This window comes from Garra rufa, chromosome 9 (assembly GCF_049309525.1).
Source record: "Garra rufa chromosome 9, GarRuf1.0, whole genome shotgun sequence".
Taxonomy (NCBI): Eukaryota; Metazoa; Chordata; class Actinopteri; order Cypriniformes; family Cyprinidae; genus Garra; species Garra rufa.
In genome coordinates, this window is record NC_133369.1 from 8427133 (window position 1) to 8450575 (window position 23443).

Sequence of the window (23443 nt, forward strand, 5' to 3'; positions counted from 1 at the left end):
GATGTAGTCATTGAATGCATTTTGTGCCAAAACAATGATAATTTATCCTCAGTTTAGCCCACATAGAGTTCTGTTGTGCTCACCAGGGGCGTAGCAACCGGGGGGGGACGGGGGGGACATGTCCCCCTCACTTTAAGAAACAGGTGATTCTGTCCCCCGCACTTTTTTTTGACCTAGCGCCAATATTTCCGCCCCTGGTCTCTGATTTGTTACTTAGATTTGAGTGAAGTAACATTTAGCCAATCACAGCGCGAATCTCTTGGGCGTCTGTCATGAGCTTCAAATCTTGTTGCTCTTGGAATCAGAATGTATTATACTGTATGAACATCACCTTTGGGCAGGGATGTACTGGCCATTGGGAGAACCGGGACATTCCCGGTGGGCCGGTGGAGTAGTGGGCCGATCGCCGAAGCGAGGAAGACCTCTGCCATTATATGCGCGGTTTTAAATAGGCTTTATGCCGAACGTCACATGACCAACCCCGGAAAACAGGTCTCATTGCTTCCGCTTGTCGGAGAACGTGTTAATAACCATAATAAATAATGGCGATATCGACGGACTTTTAAGGTAATCAGTTAAACAAGCCAGCTGTTTATTGTGGACGTTTCATTCGATATTTATATATAAATGTTAGTGAAAAGAATAAAAATTTAAAGCTTTTATATATCAATCCACATATGTGATGGACATTGGTTATGATCATTTTTAGTGTCTACTTTGAATGAATCTTGAGTAAATCATGTTCATATTTAAAGAGGGATATGCAAAACGCGTGAACCGGAAGCAACGAGACCTGTTTAGCAGAAAACGGAATAATTTCTTTCTTTTTATGTTTAGTTGTAATTAACTTTAATTGGAGTAAAATGTAAATTCAACAAGACCCTGGTTAAAGAAAAATACCAGTGTCTGTTATATAAATTAGATGTTTACTACAAATATAAAAGTTCTTAAAGGAACAGTTCACCCAAAAATAAAAAAGGTCATCATTTACTCAACATCATGTAATTTCAATCCTGTATGAACTTCTTTCTTCTGTGGAACATAAAGGAAGATACTTTGAGAAATTCAAGAAATGTTTGTCTATAGAGTAGAAATCAAGGGTAACCAAATATGTTTGGTTACATTCTACAAAATATCTTTTGTGTTCCACAGAAGAAAATAAGTGATACGTTTTGGAACGACATGAGGGTGAGGAAATTATTTTTATTACAGAATGATTTTTTTATTATTACAGAATTTATTAGCAATTAATTTCTTGCAATCTAGCTCAAAATCAGTGCTTTACTGCATGCATTTCTATGTGACAAAAATGCATTATTAAGTTTGTTGCATTTTAATTCAGTAGTATCTATCATTATTTGCTTATTTCCTGTTTTATTTATTTATTTACTCCAATTAAAGGCCCTATAACCCAACAAAACTTTCACGGGGGAACTTTTGGGCCGGATGGGCTGGATTTGTCCAGGGCCGAATTTCAACCCCAGTCCAGCCCTGCCTTTGGGTCACATGACCATACTGTCCCCCCACTTTTAAATTGGCTGCTACGCCCCTGGTGCTCACTGTGTGAAGAGTTTTGGAAAAGTGACCTAAGTATTGAGAAATGTTTCCTAGCATCTGTAAAAAAAAAACTGTAAACAGATATCCTTTTGCTTATACAGAAGTGGTCTAATCTACAATAACATTAAAGGCACAATATCCTTAACGACAAACATTACACCTGAAATTAATAATAAAGCAATTAGCTATAGCACATAATATAGATTTCAAAGGACCATTAGATGCTGACTTACCTTTACCTGCCTTTGCACACTTTAGCTAAACTTTTTATTAAGCTTTTTAATTTATTAAGTATTTATCTGGTGGCTTTGTTCAGTTTTTACACTTTCGACTTGTACAGCATATGCTACATGCCATCTAGTGGTGAAATAAAGCAATTAACAGCCTTTATATCTTTGGCCCATAATTAAACTTAGGTTAAAAACAGCAGAAGATCCTTGTTTTTTTATGTCCCCTTTAAAGAATAAAACAAAACTAAAACAAACAAAAAAAGAAATAGACTTTTTTTTTTTTTTTTTTTTTTTTTACATTTTGTTCATTGAAATAAAGCTAAAATAAAATAAAATAAAATAAAATAATCAAACAAAAAATAATGTTAGACCAGATGTCAGGTAGACTCGCTCTCTGTTATATTATCTCAGGGCTATCTTGATGGGAATATTAGCAAAACATTCTTAGAACATATTTTTGCCCATTGCCTGTGAAAAAACATCACATGCTGGTTTGGTATGTTTTGAAGTATATGAGCTGGTTTTAACCTGGTCCTAAAAGTCTTGGTCAAAAGCAAAATATACCACTCCATGCCAGTATATAAACTAAATTTCGTGGAACATATAATAAAATTACAGATAAAACTGACCCTAAATCTGTTTGTGTTAATCTTAGAATGTCTTCTCGCTGCTTGTTGAAATGCTTGTGTGCTCTTCTCTCACAATAACTGGTGCTGACACTCACCCTAATTTTCACACATATTTTCGCACATTACTCACGTTATTTCTGTCTTCATCAATACACTTCCTGTTTGCATTGATTCAATGGTGGACCTAATACACACCTTTTCACCTTTTTTACTGAATATTTGATCTAACTCTACATATTTTTCATTTGGCAGTTCACAGCAGCATGTGCCTGAATGTCAGGGTTCTGTCACTTTAGTTGGTCTAATTCTTATTCAGGATTCTGGCACTCACATAGCTTGTTGTGCTCCTTTGGTTGTATTGAGGTGCCCCTCCGAACCTGATTTTAAATAAATCTTCTTGAGCCTCCCAAATGCTAGAGCTATAGCCCTACACAGTAGAATAGATTTGAATTTAAAGGTTGTATCAGCGATTTGTAGCCTAAAACATAAAGTATCAAATTCAGTTGACCTTTCATCACGATCCGCTCGCTGCCTTCCCCATAAATTGTCTGTGAAAAAAACTCGTCTCTCTGGTCAGCCTAGGGTCCGAGATATGCCAAAAAAAAAAAAACAATCCGCACTACCAACCTTTCCACACAAAAACAAACAGTGTTCCAACCAATCAGCGTCAGGGGTTTGGTGTTGTGGACTTTCGCTCCGCCTCCCTCACATCCCAGCACCAAACCCCTGACGCTGATTGGTTGGAACACTGTTTGGTTATCTGTGGTGTGTTGATAGCGCCGATTGTTTTTTTGGCATATCTCGGACCCTAGGCGGACGCGTTTTTTTCACAGACAATTTATGGGGCAGGCAGCGAGCGGATAGTGAAGAAAGGTCAGCTGAAATTGACACTTTATGTTTTAGGCTAGGAATCGCTGATACAACCTTTAAACTAGGTGAACTACCAGTTTTGTTTGATGTATTCTGTGAACTTTCCCTGAACATTGTTTAAGGAAATGGACAGACCTTTTTATGTTTAAGAGTTTAATCATGTTAGACACTGGAAAGAGTCTTCTGAAAAGATTTTTGTGCTGAAGAGTCATTAACTTGTGCCTAGTTTGTAAGTATGCATGCATATTATAAACTTTAAGTTACTGGCCATTCATAACTTCAACTGCCCAAAAAAAAAAAAAAAAAGGCTGTGTACACCGGACGTGACAAAGCGACCATTGCAAATCATTTGGTGTCAGTATTAGGGGTGTTTGATACTGACAAAAAAAATGTCAATATTTTCTGGGATTTTATCGAAGTTTTTTAATAAAAGTTTTAATTGATTTTTACCTTTATAATGCCTTTTTTGTGAACCTTTTTACATTTAATCAGTAAATAATAATAATAATAATACATTTAGGCTGTTGCCAAACAAATGAAATCAGTATGAACAAAATTCATCTTCAATAGTTGCATCTAAGGTGCCATTTAGATGTACAGGTGCTGGCCATATAATTAAAATATCTTCAAAAAGTTGATTTATTTCACTAATTCCATTCAATAAGTGAAACTTGTATATTGTATACATTCATTCCACACATACTGATATATTTCAAGTGTTTATTTCTTTTAATTTTGATGATTATAACTGACAACTAATGAAAACCCCAATTCAGCGTCTCTATTGTGAAAAGGTTCAGTATTGAAGACACCTGGTGCCACACTCTAATCAGCTAATTAACTCAAAACACCTGCAAAGGCCTTTAAATGGTCTCTCAGTCTAGAGGTGCGTTCCAGTCGACCGTAAGTGGACTGCGAAGTGGACTTCACAGGGTATTCCGCCATCTTAAGTGAGATTCCAAACCGAAGGGAGCGAACATGTTCAGTTCGAAGGGCACTGCGAACGGCATAGGGAATAAGGGAACATCGGTACTTCACTTCACAGGAAGTGGACGGGGAAAACTACCCAACTGTCATTGCGCACCGCGTCACCAGTTAGAAGTAATGATGGAGCAGAGCCGTTTAAGTTTTTTTTAAGGCTCTGAAATGAAGCGGTTGCAATAAATGTGGTTATTATTATACAAATTAGAGTGTTTATGAATGGTTATGGCGATTCGTGTTACATTTGCATATTGTATTTTATGAATGAAAGTAAAACTGGCGAGGTGAAGCTCTGTCTTGTTTTATTTAATGTTACCACAGGATAGTTAAATATAGGCTGTGTGTGGGGAAAAAAGTGCGTGAGATAAGACCACAAAAATCTGTTAATCTGTTAACGGTCTAAACATATACATTTGGACTATATTTTTTAGATACATGCGTTTATATGTATTTTATATGTATTTAAATTTGAAAGTAAAATAAATTACAATATTTATTTATGTTAAATCTGTGTCTGCGTGACCCTGCCGTTGATTCGCTTTGATGACGTTCCAGGGCATTCCAAATGAGCGATTATTGTCAGCGAAGTCCACTTCAACCGATATACCGTGCTAAGGGAGTAGGGAGCAGTGAACACTGCGTAGGGACCCTGTCGATCGGAACGCTCCTTAGTTCTGTAGGCTACACAATCATGGGGAAGACTGCTGATTTGACAGTCCAAAAGACGACCATTGACTCCTTGCACAAGGAGGGCAAGACACAAAAGCTCATTGAAAAAAGGTCTGGCTGTTCACAGAGCTCTGTGTCCAAGCACATTAATAGAGAGGCGAAGGAAAGGGAAATATGTGGTAGAAAAAAAGTGCACAAGCAATAGGGATAGCCGCACCCTGGAGAGAATTGTGAAACAAAACCATTCAAAAATGTGGGGGAGATTCACAGAGTGGACGGCAGCTGGAGTCAGTGCTTCAAGAACCACTACCGAAGACGTATGCAAGACATGGGTTTCAGCTGTCGCATTCCTTGTCTCAAGCCACTCTTGAACAACAGACAGCGTCTCGCCTGGGCTAAAGACAAAAATAGGACTGGACTGCTGCTGAGTAGTCCAAAGTTATGTTCTCTGATTACAGTAAATTTTACATTTCCTCTGGAAATCAGGGGTCTCAGAGTCTGGAGGAAGAGAGCAGAGGCACAGAATCCACAATGCTTGAGGTCCAGTGAAAAGTTTCCACAGTCAGTGATGGTTTGGGGTGCCATGTCATCTGCTGGTGTTGGTCCACTGTGTTTTCTGAGGTCCAAGGTCAACGCAGCTGTATACCAGGACGTTTTAGAGCACTTCATACTTCCTGCTGCTGACCAACTTTATGGAGATGCAGATTTCCTTTTCAAACGGACTTTGCACCTGCACACAGTGCCAAAGCTAACAGTACCTGGTTTAAAGTCCATTGTTCTTAGTTGGCCACTATCAGAGCAACCTGGGGCAACTGATCAGAGCAACTGGATTGACTCCATGCCACGCCACATTTCTGCAGTAATTCTGGCAAAAGTAGCCCCAACTAAGTATTGAGTGCTGTACATCCTTATACTTTTCATGTTCATACTTTTCAGTTGGCCAAGATTTCTAAAAATCCTTTTTTTGTATTGGTCTTAAGTAATATTCTAATTTTCTGTGATACTGAATCGGGATTTTCATCCGTTGTCAATTATAGTCATCAAAATTAAAAGAACTGAACACTTGAAATATTTCAGTCTGTGTGGAATGAATGTATGCATTATACAAGTTTCACTTCTTGAATGGAATTAGTGAAATAAATCAACTTTTTGAAGATATTCTAATTTTATGACCAGCACCTGTATTTACACACTGTTTAATGAAGCTCAGAGGGAATGATTTAACCTGCAGTTACAAATGCATAAATAATATTTTGATATTTTAAAGATAAAACGTTGAATACTGATATTTAAAATTATTTTAAATATGAAAAGATACTTTAAATGTGAAATTAAAACTGCCAGTAGGTGGTAGGAAGTCACTGTTAATAAGTCATTGTGATTGAACAGACTTATTTTAACTGTTGATTTATTTCTTTAGGAAAGAAACATTGTCATGTTGCTCTGAGACGCAAAATAGTGCTGCTGTGGCTGTGTTTGGAATCATTTTTGTTGGCAAAATAAAGCAAAAATAGCCAATATGGTGTCTAAAACGTAGGCTACCTAAGTCTATTGTTGATTGGACTGTATAAAATCAATATCACATTTATAATCATGCTGATTTTTAAAGAAAAAATGGCACTCTTTGTGTGATATTAAAATATATACATTTTCTTGAATTATGAGATCATTCTTAATGCATAATGCATATAGACTGATTCATGCAGTGAAAGACTGCACTCTAAATGCGCACACACACTAAATTTGGACCCGCATTTGGCGGGTTGGTGGGTGTTCATTTCAAACCCTGCATACAAACTTAATAAACAAGTTGAAAAAAAAAATACTTGTCACTAACACAGATATTCCTCATTAAGAGCAATACAACATTGGTTGTTTTTGTATAGCCACCCACCAAAGTCATAGCAAGGGCTATACAAAGTTTGAAATAAGTGATCACAAATTGACTAAGGATTTAAAAGAGTTTTAGAGAATAATAAGAAAAAAGTAAAAGAACTAGAATTTATTGTAATGCATTTGGACATAAATAATACATGCAAATATTTTTTATATATGCATACATTTACTCTTAATCATGCATAGTTGTGAAAATAACTCTGTTTCTTGTTTCATTACATTAGAACAATTATAAATAAATAAATAAAAAATTAATTTAAAATCAAAATGGCAACATTTAACAATAAAAAATTAAGTAGTGTGTGTCACTGAATTACTGTCAGGCCTTAAATATAGACATAAAACAGCTGACTTAAAAGCTAAGCTACAGAGTTACAATTTTAACCAGTCTTATAGATGCCATCTAGATGTCAAATAGGCAAACCTCATTCTTTCACACATCCAGTAACTCACACTGGGCCTTACACCATACTTGCAATGGGCCATAACCACAAACACTACTCTTCAACACAATTATAACCATAAACAAAATTCAACATAACAGAAACTGATTTAAACGTTAAACATAACAGCATTAAAAACTAACAGGTCTTTTACTAGTTTTTCACATTTGCTAAGACACTAAACTCCATTCTCAATGCAACACGACTGTCAATCATTTACACATAATAATTCAGAATTGATCTCACTTGTTTCAAAATATGTGAATGCACAAAATATACGCTTTTTTATATACATATAGAGTAAACTTTTACAAAACTTTTTTGTAACTATATGCACTGTATTATCCATTTTTTTGACGTGTCTAATGAATGATATGTAGTGCATGTTCTTGTCTAATGTGTGAATGATTTAAAAGCTTTGTTTTATTTTGAGTACAGATGAAATGGCTTTGGTTGTTTGATTTTGCCAGAACATTATTGTTTTTCTCATTTGCTAAAACACACTTAATGAAATTGGGATCCACTTGACCTTCATCATCACCTTCTTAACACAACAGAAGTTTTTTCTTGTAAATGTCTTAACACCTTTTCACGTGGTTCACACAGTTTTCACACTCTTTGACCACAGATCTTTTCATTATTTTCCACATACACTCTTAAAAATAAAGGTGCCTTACGATGCCATAGAAGAACCTTTTTTTGTCTAAATGGTTCCATAAAGAACCTTAAACATCTAAAGAACCTTTCTGTTTCTCAAAAGGTTCTTTATGGTGAAAAAAGGTTCTTCAGATTATAAAAAGGCAAGAAAGATATGGTTCTTTAAAGAACCTTTGACTGAATGGTTCTTTGTGGAGCCAGAAATGGTTCCTCTACTATGGCATCACTTGAAGAAACTTTTAAAGCACCTTTATTTTTATCTGTACCATCAGTTCAATACAGAATGCCTCATCACATTTCTTGATGCATTAAATTAAAGACTACCTAGATAGAGGGCTGTTCAAGGAGGTATTTCCCCCATTGCATTCCAACATTGCAAGGGAAAACATCCAATGTGAAGTTTTGAGTATTTCAACTCTCTCTCTCTTTTTCTTTTTAATATTTCCACCCATGACGTTTCTTTCCTGTCTTTTTGTTTTTAAACAGTATACATTTTCTGATTTTAAAAAAGTATCCCATTTCATATTGATAGCTGTAGTTTGTTTTCCATTGTGTAATGATTGATTGAAATGATACTACATGTACTTTGAACATAAGTTGTGAGTAGTAAAACTATTCTACAGATACTATAGAACAAATTTTGTTGTGCCACCTTTAGCAACAAAATATGCAAAGCAATCAAATATGATAAGATAAGACACAAACTCTCATTTCATTTGAAATTCATTTGCACCTTCTATCTCTCTCTACAGAGTTTTGTTTGTTGTGTGGACAAATGGTACATAAATGTTTGTGATTTGTGTAAAACCCTAAATAAAAGTGGCAATTGTTTTTCTTACTGATATATTAAAATATTAATTGGCTGTGTGAACTATTATGACAACATTTGAGAATTTTGTGCACAATGTTTTGAGAAAATTATTTACATAATTTGTATAAAATGAACAAAAACAAATCATCTGTTTAGGACAGTTACAAAGTATTCAGATTACTGTGTTAACTTTTTTGAGAACAGAAGAAAAACCCTGAGAAAAACTGTAATGCTTCAATGCTTTATTATTTAAATGACATAACAGACATGAAATATTAATTGTATCACTTCAGTCAAACAATAACAAACAATAACATTCATGTCTTGATGGGGAAAATGTAAAGACTGAAAAATCTTAGGTTTGGAACTTGATGACCTTTTGAACCAAGTCAAAACCTGGAAAGTCCATGGCGATGATCCCAAAACAAGGCTTGGGATTCTTAGATATTTTTGGAAGATTATCATATAACCAAGGATTGATTTCCTTTGCCACTGCTTTTGGCAATAAAAAAACAGTCATATATGTATTTAAGCTTGTACCGCTTGAGTAGCTCAGACTCAGAGTTTTAGAATTCGGACATTGATCAGCAGCTTCTTTCAGATGTTGTTTAATCTTTTCTTGCTTGTCTTTAATTTTAAGTACTTTATAGTCTCCTTTTTTATCCGTTTCAAACAAAGTAATGCCCAGTTTAAAGCTATTTTTCTGAACAAATACAATCTTGCCTCTTACTTGACCAATCTTTGGAACTTCAGATTTAATCCAGATATCGTTCGAATTTTGAATCAATTTTGTAACCTCATTCTGAACTTCACTCTTGAAAAGAAAAACAGGCTTAATTCTGACAAGCACCAGCTCACTTGGTGATTGTTTTAAAAATGTCCTGATTGTGCTGAGAACTTCTGACAATGATGTACGTTGGTAAATTGGTCCATGCATAATTATTAATTTGTAGCCAGTCACTCTGAGGTCCAAATAGCGTATCCCAGCCCTTAGCTGGTCTTCTAGTGACCATGCTTGGCATTCTGCCATTGGTCCTCCATGAAGGGCCAAACTGTCATGGGTACCAGGAATAGTGATGTCAGAAATTGGCTTGTTATCATCTAGAGTTTCCATCCAGCCAATTTTATAATTCGCAGGGAGATTAAGTGTTTTCTTATCATTAAACACTTGCTGAATGCTGTTGTGCAGTCTGTGGAACAGAATCAGAATATCAGGTCAACAAAAGTATATTGCTTGAATGCACTGAAAGTTGCATTGGATAAATGTCTGCCAACTGAACAAATGCAATGGAAAAATAACACTAAGTAATTCAAACAGATATCAAATTCAGTTTGGCAGCTATAGGCTCTTCCAAAATTTACATTTAATTGGGCTACTTTTGAATGGGTGTAAGTGGAGAAAGCAGGCAGATATTCAGACTATAGTGGTGCACAATGAAATTTCATGTGCAATCCTGATCAGTGGGTAAATTCAATTTTAGTATAAAAATACAATAAAATCAGTATTTCATACTCACAGCAGCATCCAGATGCAGAGAATTTTTCCAGGAATTCCCATCTTCTTCATTGCCTGAGGACTGAGGCTAGCACAGAATAAAACAATACATTAGTACAAAACTGCATTTACGCTTTATGCATGCATTTAAAATTCCATGGACAGTTTAATTACAGATAAAGCTTACCTTATCCTCCGTCAGTGGGTCTCTTAGAATGTCAGGTTTCAGATGTATCAGCGCTGGTTTCCTCTTCCTGCTGCTTGTCGAGGTGCTCGAGCACTCTTCGGTCACATTAAAGTAAGCACCCCTTCTTATAGTCTGGGGAGGTGCTGACACACACTTGCTTTCACACGTAATCTTCATCTTCATCTTTTTTTTTTTTTTGCACATTTTATCTAGACATTTAAACTCTACATACGTTTATTTGGCGGTTTACAAGCACAAAAATATGCCCAAGTGTCAGGGTCCCGTCACTTTAGTTGGATGAACCAGTTCACCAAATCGGACGGAACCGTCTGAACCAATTCACAAAAAATCAAACATAACAGCATTAGATTCATGTAGTCCCAACATAAATGCATTAAACTTAACACTATACAAATTTAATTTCATGTGACATAATAAAATGGAGTGCAACTGACAATTAATTACAGTCATTGGTAAACCAGTCACAAAACATATGCACTTGTCTAGTCTTATGTGTCATTTTTGTTGTTTTTTTATTTTGTTTTAAATTGAGCCCTTGAGTTTTCACACTTGACACTTAAGTTACATCCTGTGTGAACTTGTATGTCAGCATATAGTTTGAACGACACCAGCTTGGTCTCATTGTTAATCTTACATTTTTAAATGTTTTTGTTGATGCTAAAACATACAATTTAGACATATTTCAACGTTTAAAACGTACAAATAGCTATGTATTTTTTAGCAAAAAAACATAAATATTAACATATCTTTTATTTCGTTGAGATATCCGTTTCAGTGCCTTTTTATAATTTTATTAATAACCCCCAAACCTAAACCTACCCATTTTATAGCAAATATAAATGGATATAAAATGTAACTGACCAAAATATGCAGGGAAATTACCATTTTAGTAACAATTTAGTAAAAATGTCATAGTTGCTAATCCCACTCCTACCTCAAAACCTAACGTTAACCATAACTCTTTCTGTACAGTAATAAAGAAAAACATGACAGACAGAAAAGTGAATTCCTTAATGTGGCAATTTTTACATAAAACATATTTATAATGAAACATATTCATTAATTGCAGATTAATAGTGCAGGCCCTGTGTGGGCCTAGTGAGGGCTTTCTGGGGGATAAGTGAGAGCTGCCCATGCAGGGCTAGCACTAAGGGGCCAAGTTTTGCCACTGAGCAATGTCTCAGGTTTGTTTGTAGGGTAACCAGCATATGCTGTTTTTTTAACAGATCAATGTAGAATAATGTTGTGCTCACTGTGTGAAGAATGTTAAAAAAGTGAGGTATTGAGAAACGTGTCCTAGCGATTTTAAAAAACTAAGTTAAACATTTTCCCTAGAGACTGTTGTCTATAGCAGAGAATAAAGCAATACACACGGTAAAGGTTTCAACTGTAACTGTTAAAAATACTGTACATTCAAGTGGACAATATACTATACATAAAGAAACAATAATCAATTGTCAATTATTTCCCTATAGAGTGTTTTCACGATGCGTCATCAATTAGCCATAATGGCAGCACTGAACGCAAATAATGCCACTGAACCAAACTAAGCTTGCATAATTTGCTTGGGACTTGGAACCTGGGCCACCCATAGCACAACAACGCTGTATGCTGCCCACAAGGCTGGTGCTGATTACATATTTGTTTATGCTTTTTCAGCATAGACTGTATAAAATATGGACGTAGTATCCGTGACGTCACCCGTAGGATTCTGAAGCGATATTTTGAAGTCTATAGTGGGCGGGAGTCGGCCGTCGCCATCTTGGAATCGCGTCATCGTACGTCACTCCCGGATAATCAAAAATGGGCAAAAAGGCGGGAGGTGGGTGGAGCTGGTTGCTTAAACCACGCCCGCCTAGCGCGCCAGTGGTGACAGCAGCGGCAATCCCCCGTCACTCAAGTGACCACGCCCTTAATTATGCAGAACTTTAAGGCTAAATATAACTTAAACGGATGAGTTATAAAAAAATTCACCCCCCTCACAGTTGACATGAAGGGCAAAACTAGCTATATAGACCAAAACCATTTTTTGAACCAGGCTGTAAACATACTTTTTACTTCTGTAAAGTTGGGCATTTTAACATGGGGAGTCAATGGGACTGACTCCCTTCTGCAGCCAGTCGATGAATTGCAGTTTAAGTCACTTCTACCAGAGAGACTCTGAGACGATAGAAATTTGAACATTTATTTGAATGAATGAATAAGACAGAAGGGTTAATGGTTTCTTTTGGCGTGGGCTCCATCCTTAATCCGTGACTGAGGTAGACTGCATTTCCTGCCTGAAGATGAAGGCAGGGGAGAGCCTTCCCCCACGTGGTATGGATGGTAGCCAACCTGGTGGTGGTGGGGAGGATGGAGGGGAACTTCGGGTACGACACCTAGGGGCAGCAGGATGGAAGAGTAAGTTTTGGTCTTTTATTCAAGGCGTCGAGCTGCTATTGGTTGTCGAGATAATCATGAATTAGAGTCATCCTGGTAGAACTTTACGCTAAAGCTTTCATTTCTACCAGAGAGACTCTGAGACGATAGAAATTTGAACATTTATTTGAATGAATGAATAAGACAGAAGGGTTAATGGTTTCTTTTGGCGTGGGCTCCATCCTTAATCCGTGACTGAGGTAGACTGCATTTCCTGCCTGAAGATGAAGGCAGGGGAGAGCCTTCCCCCAAAGAAATAGAGCCCGAAGTACGAGTGATAATGGAAAGGTTAAGATTGCGTGAAAGGGGAAGCCTTGTAATTTAAATTAAGAAGCCACGGTTTGCTTCTAATAATAGCCACGATAGGCTATGCAGGGATGTCTTTAAGGGGAGGAAGGCAATCTGCGACGGGTTAAAAGCCACGATTGGCTTATTTTAAAGATCTGATTCATTAAACAATATTGATAATAATTAGTATTGATATAGTTCTTATTAGTAAAAGTAAAATGGGCACGATTGACTTTGCTAGCTGAAGCCACGATAGGCTCTCACGGTTAAGCCACGACTGGCCGTTCGAGCAAGTTCCGAACTTTTAAAGCCACGACTGGCCGTATAGCCTCGATTGGCTTGATGTGAGGGACCACGTTAGGTCTTGGGAAAATAAGCGAGCCACGATAGGCAATGAGTGTAAGCCGGGACGGGCGTCGAGCCTCGGTATTGAAGGTTTATCGTGGATAATATAATAATCCAAAGGCATATTGTAGAGTGTGTTATTGATAATAAGAGCTAATAATTAAGACGATGGTAAAAGCCACGACTGACCTTCGGTTAATGCCACGACTGGCCGTTTAAGCCGCGCAGGCTTGAGTTAGGACCATGCTAGGTCGAATAAATTAGTAAAGATAAACATAAAGGAGCGGACGGCTTCGAGCCGTTATTGCCACTGGCGTTATATTGGAGGCATATCGTGCATAATATAATAATCCAATGACATATAGTAAGAGTGAGTATATAAGAGCTAATAATAAAAGCCACGACTGACTTTCGGTGAATAACGAAGCCACGACTGGCTTTCGGTGATTAGCGCCCAATATTGATGCCACGACTGGCCGTATAGCCTCGATTGGCTTGATGTGAGGGACCACGTTAGGTCTTGAGAAAAAAAAGCGAGCCACGATAGGCAATGAGTGTATGTCGGGACGGGCGTCGAGCCTCGGTATTGAAGGTTTATCGTGCATAATATAATAATCCAATGACATATTGTAAGAGTGAGTTATTGATAATAAAGCTAATAATAATGAAGACGATTGTAAATGCCACGACTGCCGTTTAAGCCGCGCAGGCTTGAGGAAGGACCATGCTAGGTCGAATAAATTTGTAAAGATAAACATAAAGGAGCGAACGGCTTCGAGTCGTTATTGCCGCTGACGTTAGGTTGCTGATTATAGTGTAGGCTTAGTCTATGAGATTACGAACGTTAGTATGATAAAGAAAATGCAAAGACGTCATATTAGTTGTAGGCTATAACGACGACGATAAGTAAAAGCATGATTGACTTTTGGTAACTTAACCACCATAAGTAACATGAACAATTCGACGTAAAACCACCACCAGTAGCTAGCGAATTCAACGTACCTTGATGATGTGAGAGACTGCTGTGCATTCAGGACCTTATGAAATTCTTATCTGATATACGTTTCGTATGCCGAAGAAGACCATCTTCCGAGCTGTTTGATGGTAGACTCTGGAACCCCTCGTTCAGCTGTCGTAGTGGCAGCGCCGATGCGGAAAGGGTTGCTAGTATAAATATCGGGTGAAGGACCGGCGGCTGTCAAGGTGGTTGACGAATGAATTCTAAACCACCGTTTAGTAATAGGTAACCCACTTAAGAGAAGAAAAGAGGTGACATACCAGAAGTGCGCAGCCGTATTTTGAGAAAGTTGAGCATAGAAGCGAAAGGGCATAGAGCCAAATTTATTTTGAAATTGAAATTGTGACACCAGACCCGGGGAATCTGATTTTGAGAGTTTAATCAGCAGTGAAAAGTTATTAGGTGAAAAGTGTAAGTCTTGAAATAAATCTTTTGTTGGATCGAAACGATTACTATCGGAAGTAAACTCACCAATGCGCGAGAAACCAAAGAATGCAGTTTAAAACGTAGCTTCGAGCAGAGCGTTGGAATAGTTGTCAAGTAAGCTGTTACAAAGTTTTGAGACTAAGGTCTGAAGTATGCGGTGTGTGATAGGCTGACGTTTAGCTTTGAACACGGATTTTGACATACCCTGGAGAAGTAATCGAATGAAAGGGGACAAAAATAAGCTGGGGCAATTAGGGATATTAAACCTTGCGTGGAATAGAACACCAGCCGGAATTTTACATATAGTTGAAATATTAAGTTGGCATGATTAAAAACAGTACGTGAGGGAAGCACACACGGTCGAAATTAAAATGGGAAGTAACGGAATTTGATAGGTGAAGCAAAACATGATGAACCGGGACCAAGCAGAGTTGTATGCTTTGAGAGTTGACAGTGCTACGCCTTTGCGATGTACGATTTGGCAGAAAAAGGTTGTTAAAATCCAAAGGCCTGTTTAATCCAAAGGCCTGTTTAATTCAAGAGAATTTGTTGCAGCGTGGGCACGGCGTCGGATCCTTGTTGGCCGCTGGGTAAAGTCGTCGGAATACCTGCAAACGAGAGCGAGAGAGAGCGTCAGCTTAGACATTAAAACAACCTGGAATGTGTTCGGCTTTGATGATAAAATTGTGCGTCATGGATTGCCAAGTTAGACGTCTTAAAATAGACATGATAGCCGGGCAAAGCTAACGACCTTTGTTAATGATGTGGACAGTGGCTTCGTTGTCGCAAAACAAGGTAGTACGTTTCCGTAACCGGGCTGAGCCCCAGAGAACGCTAGCAACCGCGAAAGGGTAGATTTTATAGAGAGCGGACAAGGTGGATTTTGAATGAAATAGACAAATCGTGAGGCCACTTTTCTGCGAACCGCTGCCCTTGGAAGAATCCCCAAAAATCAATAGAAGTGGTTGTTTCGGTATATAGTTCGGAGCGTTGGATGATTCGGAAACGTCGTTATAGAAGGAAATGCCATTCCAGTTGTTTATGTAGCACTCCTGAGAAGGAGAATATAATGAGCAACACAACAGTCATGCGATGCTTGTTCACCGTCTTTATGTGAATGAAACAGATCCAACAATCAAACACACAAATCCGCACAACCTCAGAAAATGACAGTCTTGATACCAACTCAAATTACATGTGAAAAATACCCATGTCACACATATGTGTATAACAGCACATGTATACTCCCAATAAACCTATGATCTGTAACTTCAGGTGCTTAACTTAAGAATATACAGTAACACAGCGTATAAACAACGCCATGTTCACTCGGTGCGAACACGCTAACGTGCTAATCACATGCATTAGAACACCTAGACGCATATAACACGGTAGCACAGATATAACACGTTCACATACATTGCCAACGACTCATATAATGAACATTCAGTGCTTAGTAAACCGATAACCCTTTTCTTTTAACATTAATCATACCTGAGAAGGAGAATATAATGAGCAACACAACAGTCATGCGATGCTTGTTCACCGTCTTTATGTGAATGAAACAGATCGCGTGAGCTGATAGGTGATCTCGTAGTCACATGGTGACGTGCCGTGTCGGCGTACACGGTGACGTACTGGCGTACAACCAATTACAGCGCAAATAGTCACGCATTCCCACACTACATCTCCTTCCAAAACAATAACGATGATAAAGATATAATTAATATATTACAGGGTACCACATTTAGAAGAGACCAAAACCTAAGGTCTGAAAAACAACCGTCATCTAGGAGAAGCGAGTCGCTTAAATTTGCAACTGAATGAGCCAAATGCAGCATGCGAGATATGAAAGAACGACCTTGTTGAGACTGCCGAGAAGAGAAAGCAAGTCACGTTTGGAAGTTAAGCGAGACATGAGGAACGGTTCCATAACAGACCTGATTCGGACAATTTTTTTTTTTTTTTTTTTTTTTTTTTTTGGTGTGGAAGAGAAGCTTGCATCTTAATAGTATCCAGAATTATGCGAGAAATTCGAGACATATGACGGGACCGATTGTTTTTTCTTCTGACGAAGGAACACCTAAGTCGCAAAATACTTGTTTAGAGTATCAAGCACGAAGCTTCAGAAGGAGGAAGGTCGATAAGCAGAAAATCATCAAGCAAATGTAACGCGAAAGGCAGCTTATTTTAAAAATATTTAAAATAAGAACGAACAGATTCATTAAAGTTATTGCACAGAGGTATACCATTGAATTCATAATTGGACGGCCTTATATGGCGAGCGCGGGGTTTGCGGGATCAGCACCATGGAGAGCGACCGGAGCACGGCAAGCGTGAACTTTTTAGGGCAGAGAGAGAAGCGGAGTGGCCGTGGGAGCTACAGCTCGAGTCAGAGTTTTTTGGCCTCCGAAAAGGCGAATAAGCAGGTCAGAGTCAACCAACGAAGGCAACAGGAGAAGCAGCTTTTGCTGAAAAAGACTTGTGAGACTCGTAAAATAAGGTCCCGCCATATCTTAGATTAAAGTCTGCCATCATGGCTAGATAAAGTTATAATTCCTCTCTGCGATTGGGGAAAACTAAAAGCAATGACGAATTCGGTAAAAGGCAGGTTTCGTTGTAGCCTGGGATCTGAAGTTAAGTAGGACTGCCAAGTCGCCACAGTCAATCGTCTGCCTGTCAATCACGGGTCGTGGTAACAGCAGTGCGGCAGGTTAATGTCTTTACCTGAGATGATGTCATATCTTATTTTGGGAGACACTGAAGCAGCAGCGAGTGGAACGAATGGTCTACCGAAAACCTGGGCCTTCAGAGCCGTTGAGAGATTGAACGCTGCAGGAGGAAATGACGTAGCGGCGTTTTGTAGCGGAGTCTGAACTGGAGATGTTGCGAAAGTCGACGTGGCAGGAAAAGTGGAGAGTGCAGCAGAGGAAATAGAATCGATGACTGAAGGGGAGACTGAGACGGAGGCGGAAGACGTCGCGGGAATATATGGTTCGGGTGCGCGCGAAGCGAAGGCTGACTGGAAGACTAGTTTCGAAACATTTCACGGTTTCGGTGAGCTGGAGAAAAGCGGATGATGAAGCCGGAGGGCTACCCAGCGTGTAGGAAGCAAGGAGGATGAGGTCATCGTGGGTCAAGTCGTTGCTGACGAGGATGCCGGAATCCAGTAAGGTGGCCGCGATATTCTCGGGAGGCCACTGAACCCAGGGAGATTCTTTAGAATGCGCATACTCCGGTGCAGGGAGGCGGGCGAAAGAGGAACGGAGTCTTCGTCAGAGATTGCAAGATCAACGAGCGGTTTTTGAAACATCTTGAGCTGCTAGAGGAATCGACCAGACGGAACTTCGGGTACGACACCTAGGGGCAGCAGGATGGAAGAGTAAGTTTTGGTCTTTTATTCAAGGCGTCGAGCTGCTATTGGTTGTCGAGATAATCATGAATTAGAGTCATCCTGGTAGAACTTTACGCTAAAGCTTTCATTTCCATGCTGGTTTCAATAGTGAGAGCGGGAGGTTGCCCCTTGTTTTTCAGTATAAGCAACAGCAATTTCTGGACAGTTCATGTCAGATTTTGTTGCTGAAATACATTAACTAAATACGGGTTTGGCAAGCTGTTTTTGAGATTTTAGGATTTCCTCATTCAAGTAGATGTAACCTGGGTCTTGAATGACTGAAATAGCTACCTGAAGGCGATGCAAACATGGCCACCGAGTGGACTGGCTTTTCTTGAAAGGGACTTGGTGTAAACCCTAAGTGAAGTTCAACTCTCTCCTAGACTGTTGTTGGCAGTGACAGTGATTCTCTTCAGTCGCAAGTCTCTATATATATGTTCAAAATGAGGGACAGGCAACATGGCTGACTTTGTAAATATAGATTCTCACATTATTTCTATCTTCATCAATACAATTCCTGTTTGCATTGACTCAATGGTGGACCTAATACACATTTTTCCACCTTTTTTTTACTGCACATTTGATTAATTTCATTCCTTTTCAGTAGGCACTGACTTTTCTTGAAAGGGACTTTGGTGTAAAACCTAAATGAGGTTTAACTCTCTCCTGAACAATTGAAGGCGGAGCTGACAGTGATTCTCTTCAGTTGCAAGTCAAATATATTCAAAATGAAGGCAACATGGCTGATGTTGTAAATATGGATATTATTGTATTTCACATCATGTGAAATGCTATCTGTTAGTTTTATTCAACTGAGCTGCCGTTGTCAAGACTCTATGGCTTAAAAAAAGCAGATAAATAACTTTAGTCAGACAAAAAGGCAGTGATTACAATGCTTTATCATAAACGTAAAAGAAAATGCACACTTGTGTCCTTTTAAAGTGTATGCTTTATTATTACATACTGAAAATGACAGAACTATATAGGCCTACCTATTTATTAAACGTGATGACCATTTGTATCAAATCAAAGCCTGGAAAGTCCATAGCTATAACCCCAAAACAACCCTTGATTTTCTCTTTATATGCACCTTCAAGCTTTGTATATAGCCATGGGTTGATTTCTTTTGCCAAAGTTTTTGGGCTTTTGTCTGGCCTCCATACAGGCCAGCCTGTGCCACTTGAATAGTTCAGAACAACAGAACCAACTTTGCATGCGTCTAAAGCTTCATTCAGATGGGCAATAATTTTATCTTTCTTTTTTTCAGTGTTTTTTACTTTATAGTCACCAGATTTATCAGTTTCATATAGAGGGACACCCAGATAAAAGCTGTTTTTTTGAACGAAAACAACCTTTCCTCTTACCTCTCTAATTCTTGGTATGTCATTCCTAACCAAACTATTAGAATCATATTCAAGCTGGGATATAACATGATCTGGAAATTTACTGCTATGCTTAACTCTGACCAACACTGTCTCAGTTTGGAATCTAGATAAGAACTCTTTTATTGTGTTGAAAGCATCAAAGAATGTTGTATGTTGGGAAATCGGTCCATGCACAACTTTCAGTTTGTCCCCAGACACTCTCAAGTCGAAGTATCGTATGCCGGCCTTTAGCTGGTCCTCTAGTGACCATGCCTGACATTCTGCTGCTGGTCCTCCATGAAGGGCCAAGCTGTCATGGGTACCAGGAATAGTGATGTCAGAAATGAACTTGTTATCATCCAGAGCTTCCATCCAGCCAATTTGATAATTCGCAGGGAGATTAAGTGTTTCCTTATCATTAAAAACGTCTCGGGTTACTTGTGTAACCCATGTTCTCTGAGTAGGGAACGAGACGCTGCGTAGAAGCTTACGCATTGGGAAACACCCCTGGTGTGACGATTGTCTGAAGCCCTATAGAATCACGCCAATTCATTGGCTGATGGCGCGAAGCTCCACCTCACGCAATACGTGACCTACCTAGATAGCGCGCGCGCCATCTTATTCCTCAGATTTTCCTATCGAGGAAGCCGGAAGAGCGTGGGGAGCTTGGCAGCATACGCAGCGTCTCGTTCCCTACTCAGAGAACATGGGTTACACAAGTAACCCGAGACGTTCTCTTTCATAGGTTCACTCAACGCTGCGTAGAAGCTTACGCATTGGGAACGGTATACCAAACACACCAAGCTAACACGCTGCCAAAGATAGACCCTAACAAGGCCATAACCCTAACACAGCTGGCTCAAGCGGAAAGAACCCGGGAGCCAGGAGCTGTGCTAACATCCAGGTTATAAAACCTGACAAAAGTATGGGGAGAGGACCAACCTGCCGCCATACAGATATCCTCCAGAGGAACTCCTCGAAACAAAGCCAGGGAGGAAGCCACTCCCCTGGTAGAATGAGCTCTAATGTCCAGAGGTGAAGGCAACCCGCGCACCTCATAGGCCATAGAAATCGCATCCCTAACCCAATGGGATATTGTGTGTTTTGAGGCGGCTAGCCCTCTGCGGCCTGCCCCAAAACACACCAGCAGCTGCTGAGACTTACGCCACTGACTAGAGCGGTCCACATACGCCTTCAGCGCCCTGACAGGACAGAGTAAATGAAGACTGCTGTCCTCACTCAAAGAAGAGGGAGAAAAAGCCTGCAGTACTACCACTTGCGAACGGAAAGACGTGGAGAGCACTTTGGGGACATACCCCGGCCTAGGCCTAAGGATAGCCTTGACTAGACCGGGTGCAAACTCAATACAGGACTCATCTACACAGAGGGCCTGCAAATCCCCGACACGCTTTAAAGAGGACAACGCTAATAGCAAAGTAACCTTTAATGTCAGAATCCTCTCTGGAGCCGACTCTAAAGGTTCAAAGGGGGGCTCAACTAGCCCCTTCAGGACAACAGAAAGGTCCCAAGAAGGGAAACTAGGAGGACGAACTGGCCTCAAGCGCTTAACTCCACGCATAAAGGAGGAGACCAGACGGTGTCTACCCAACGGGACATCGTCAGAATCCCTCCGGGCCGCAATAGCCGCCACATAAACCCTCAAAGTGGTAGCGGCCGCTCCAGCTGAGAGCTTTTCCTGCAGAAACTCCAGCACTGAACCGACCGGGCAGTTAACTGGGTCTACAGAATGAGCCAAACACCACGACTCGAAAACCTTCCATTTGGAGGAATAAAGCCTCCTAGTAGAAAGGGCCCTAGCACTACTAATAGTCTCTCGGACTCCATCCGAAAGACTCACGTCTACTGGCAGCCCCTGATCGGCCACACCCACAACTTCCAGATCTCTGGACGAGGGTGCCAAATTTTGCAGTGGAGCTGACTCAGCAGATCCTTCCTGATTGGAATCTCCCACGGTTCGCCCTCCAGTAGGGAGATCAACTCCGAGAACCACGTCTGGGACGGCCAGACCCAGCCAGCAATGACTTGTGGGGCCCAGCTGGGTTAACTACGGGTTCCATGGGAACTGTGTGGGCATGGGCTTTGGCTGGGTGAAATCAGCGGGTCCCATGTAGGTTTTGTAGTATGAGTCCCACATAGGAAGCCCATATGAGCTGATTACATGGGTCACATAAGGGACAGGCATGGGCCAAGTGGGCATGGGTTTGATCTGGGAACACATATATGGGTCTTGCATGACATATTTATGGGCCAAGTGGGCATGGGTTTTATCTGGGAATGCATATATGGGTCCTGCATGGCATATTTATGGGCCAAGTGGGCATGGGTTTGAACTGGGAATGCATATATGGGTCCTGCATGGCATATTTATGGGCCAAGTGGGCATGGGTTTGAACTGGGAATGCATATATGGGTCCTGCATGGCATATTTATGGGCCAAGTGGGCATGGGTTTGAACTGGAAATGCACATATGGGTCCTGCATAGAATTTTTATAGGCCAAGTGGGCATGGGTTTGAACTGGGAACACAAATATGGGTCCTGCATGACATATTTATGGGCCAAGTGGGCATGGGTTTGATCGGGGAATACATATATGGGTCCTGCATGGCATATTTATGGGCCAAGTGGGCATGGGTTTGAACTGGGAACACAAATATGGGTCCTGCATGACATATTTATGGGCCAAGTGGGCATGGGTTTGATCTGGGAATACATATATGGGTCCTGCATGGCATATTTATGGGCCAAGTGGGCATGGGTTTGAACTGGGAATGCACATATGGGTCCTGCATAGAATTTTTATAGGCCAAGTGGGCATGGGTTTGAACTGGGAACACAAATATGGGTCCTGCATGACATATTTATGGGCCAGGTGGGCATGGGTTTGATCTGGGAATACATATATGGGTCCTGCATGACATATTTATGGGTCAAGTGGGCATGGGTTTGAACTGGGAATGCATATATGGGTCCTGCATGGCATATTTATGGGCCAAGTGGGCATGGGTTTTAAACTGGGAATGCACATATGGGTCCTGCATAGAATTTTTATAGGCCAAGTGGGCATGGGTTTGAACTGGGAACACAAATATGGGTCCTGCATGACATATTTATGGGCCAAGTGGGCATGGGTTTGATCTGGGAATACATATATGGGTCCTGCATGACATATTTATGGGCCAAGTGGGCATGGGTTTGATCTGGGAACGCATATATGGGTCTTGGATGGCATATTTATGGGCCAAGTGGGCATGGGTTTGAACTGGGAATGCACATATGGGTCCTGCATAGAATTTTTATAGGCCAAGTGGGCATGGGTTTAAAATGGGAACACAAATATGGGTCCTGCATGACATATTTATGGGCCAAGTGGGCATGGGTTTGAACTGGGAATGCATATATGGGTCCTGCATGACATATTTATGGGCCAAGTGGGCATGGATTTGAACTGGGAATGCATATATGGGTCCTGCATGGCATATTTATGGGCCAAGTGGGCATGGGTTTGAACTGGGAATGCATATATGGGTCCTGCATAGAATTTTTATAGGCCAAGTGGGCATGGGTTTGAACTGGGAACACAAATATGGGTCCTTCATGACATATTTATGGGCCAAGTGGGCATGGGTTTGATCTGGGAATACATATATGGGTCCTGCATGACATATTTATGGGCCAAGTGGGCATGGGTTTGATCTGGGAATGCATATATGTGACTCTGGAC

The 23443-nt window shown here is 40.1% G+C and overlaps 2 protein-coding genes and 1 long non-coding RNA gene across 3 annotated transcripts; all 3 read right to left on the reverse strand.

The window, feature by feature from the left end:
- Nucleotides 1-9098: 9098 nt before the first annotated feature.
- LOC141342539 (1-phosphatidylinositol phosphodiesterase-like) lies at nt 9099-10301 on the reverse strand. The gene is made up of 2 exons (XM_073847008.1): nt 10261-10301; nt 9099-9933 (listed from the first exon to the last, which is right to left on the reverse strand). The coding sequence occupies exons 1-2, from the start codon at nt 10299-10301 to the stop codon at nt 9099-9101; spliced, it is 876 nt and encodes a 291-aa protein (XP_073703109.1).
- Nucleotides 10302-12617: 2316 nt separating this feature from the next.
- Nucleotides 12618-15036, reverse strand: LOC141343131 (uncharacterized). Its single transcript, XR_012356716.1, has 2 exons — nt 14500-15036; nt 12618-12824 (listed from the first exon to the last, which is right to left on the reverse strand). It is a non-coding gene; the product is annotated as an uncharacterized lncRNA (long non-coding RNA).
- A 4291-nt stretch (nt 15037-19327) lies between these two features.
- On the reverse strand, nt 19328-20194 carry LOC141342541 (1-phosphatidylinositol phosphodiesterase-like). The gene has a single exon (XM_073847010.1). It carries the CDS (start codon nt 20192-20194, stop codon nt 19328-19330), a length of 867 nt encoding a protein of 288 aa, XP_073703111.1.
- Nucleotides 20195-23443: the final 3249 nt, after the last annotated feature.

Coding starts and splice junctions, on each gene's coding strand:
- LOC141342539 (XM_073847008.1), bottom strand. CDS start 10,301: ATGGGAATTCCTGGAAAAATTCTCTGCATCTGGATGCTGCT. Junction 9,934..10,260: donor CTCTGCATCTGGATGCTGCT/GTGAGTATGAAA, acceptor TCTGTTCCACAG/ACTGCACAACAGCATTCAGC.
- LOC141342541 (XM_073847010.1), bottom strand. CDS start 20,194: ATGCGTAAGCTTCTACGCAGCGTCTCGTTCCCTACTCAGAGAACATGG.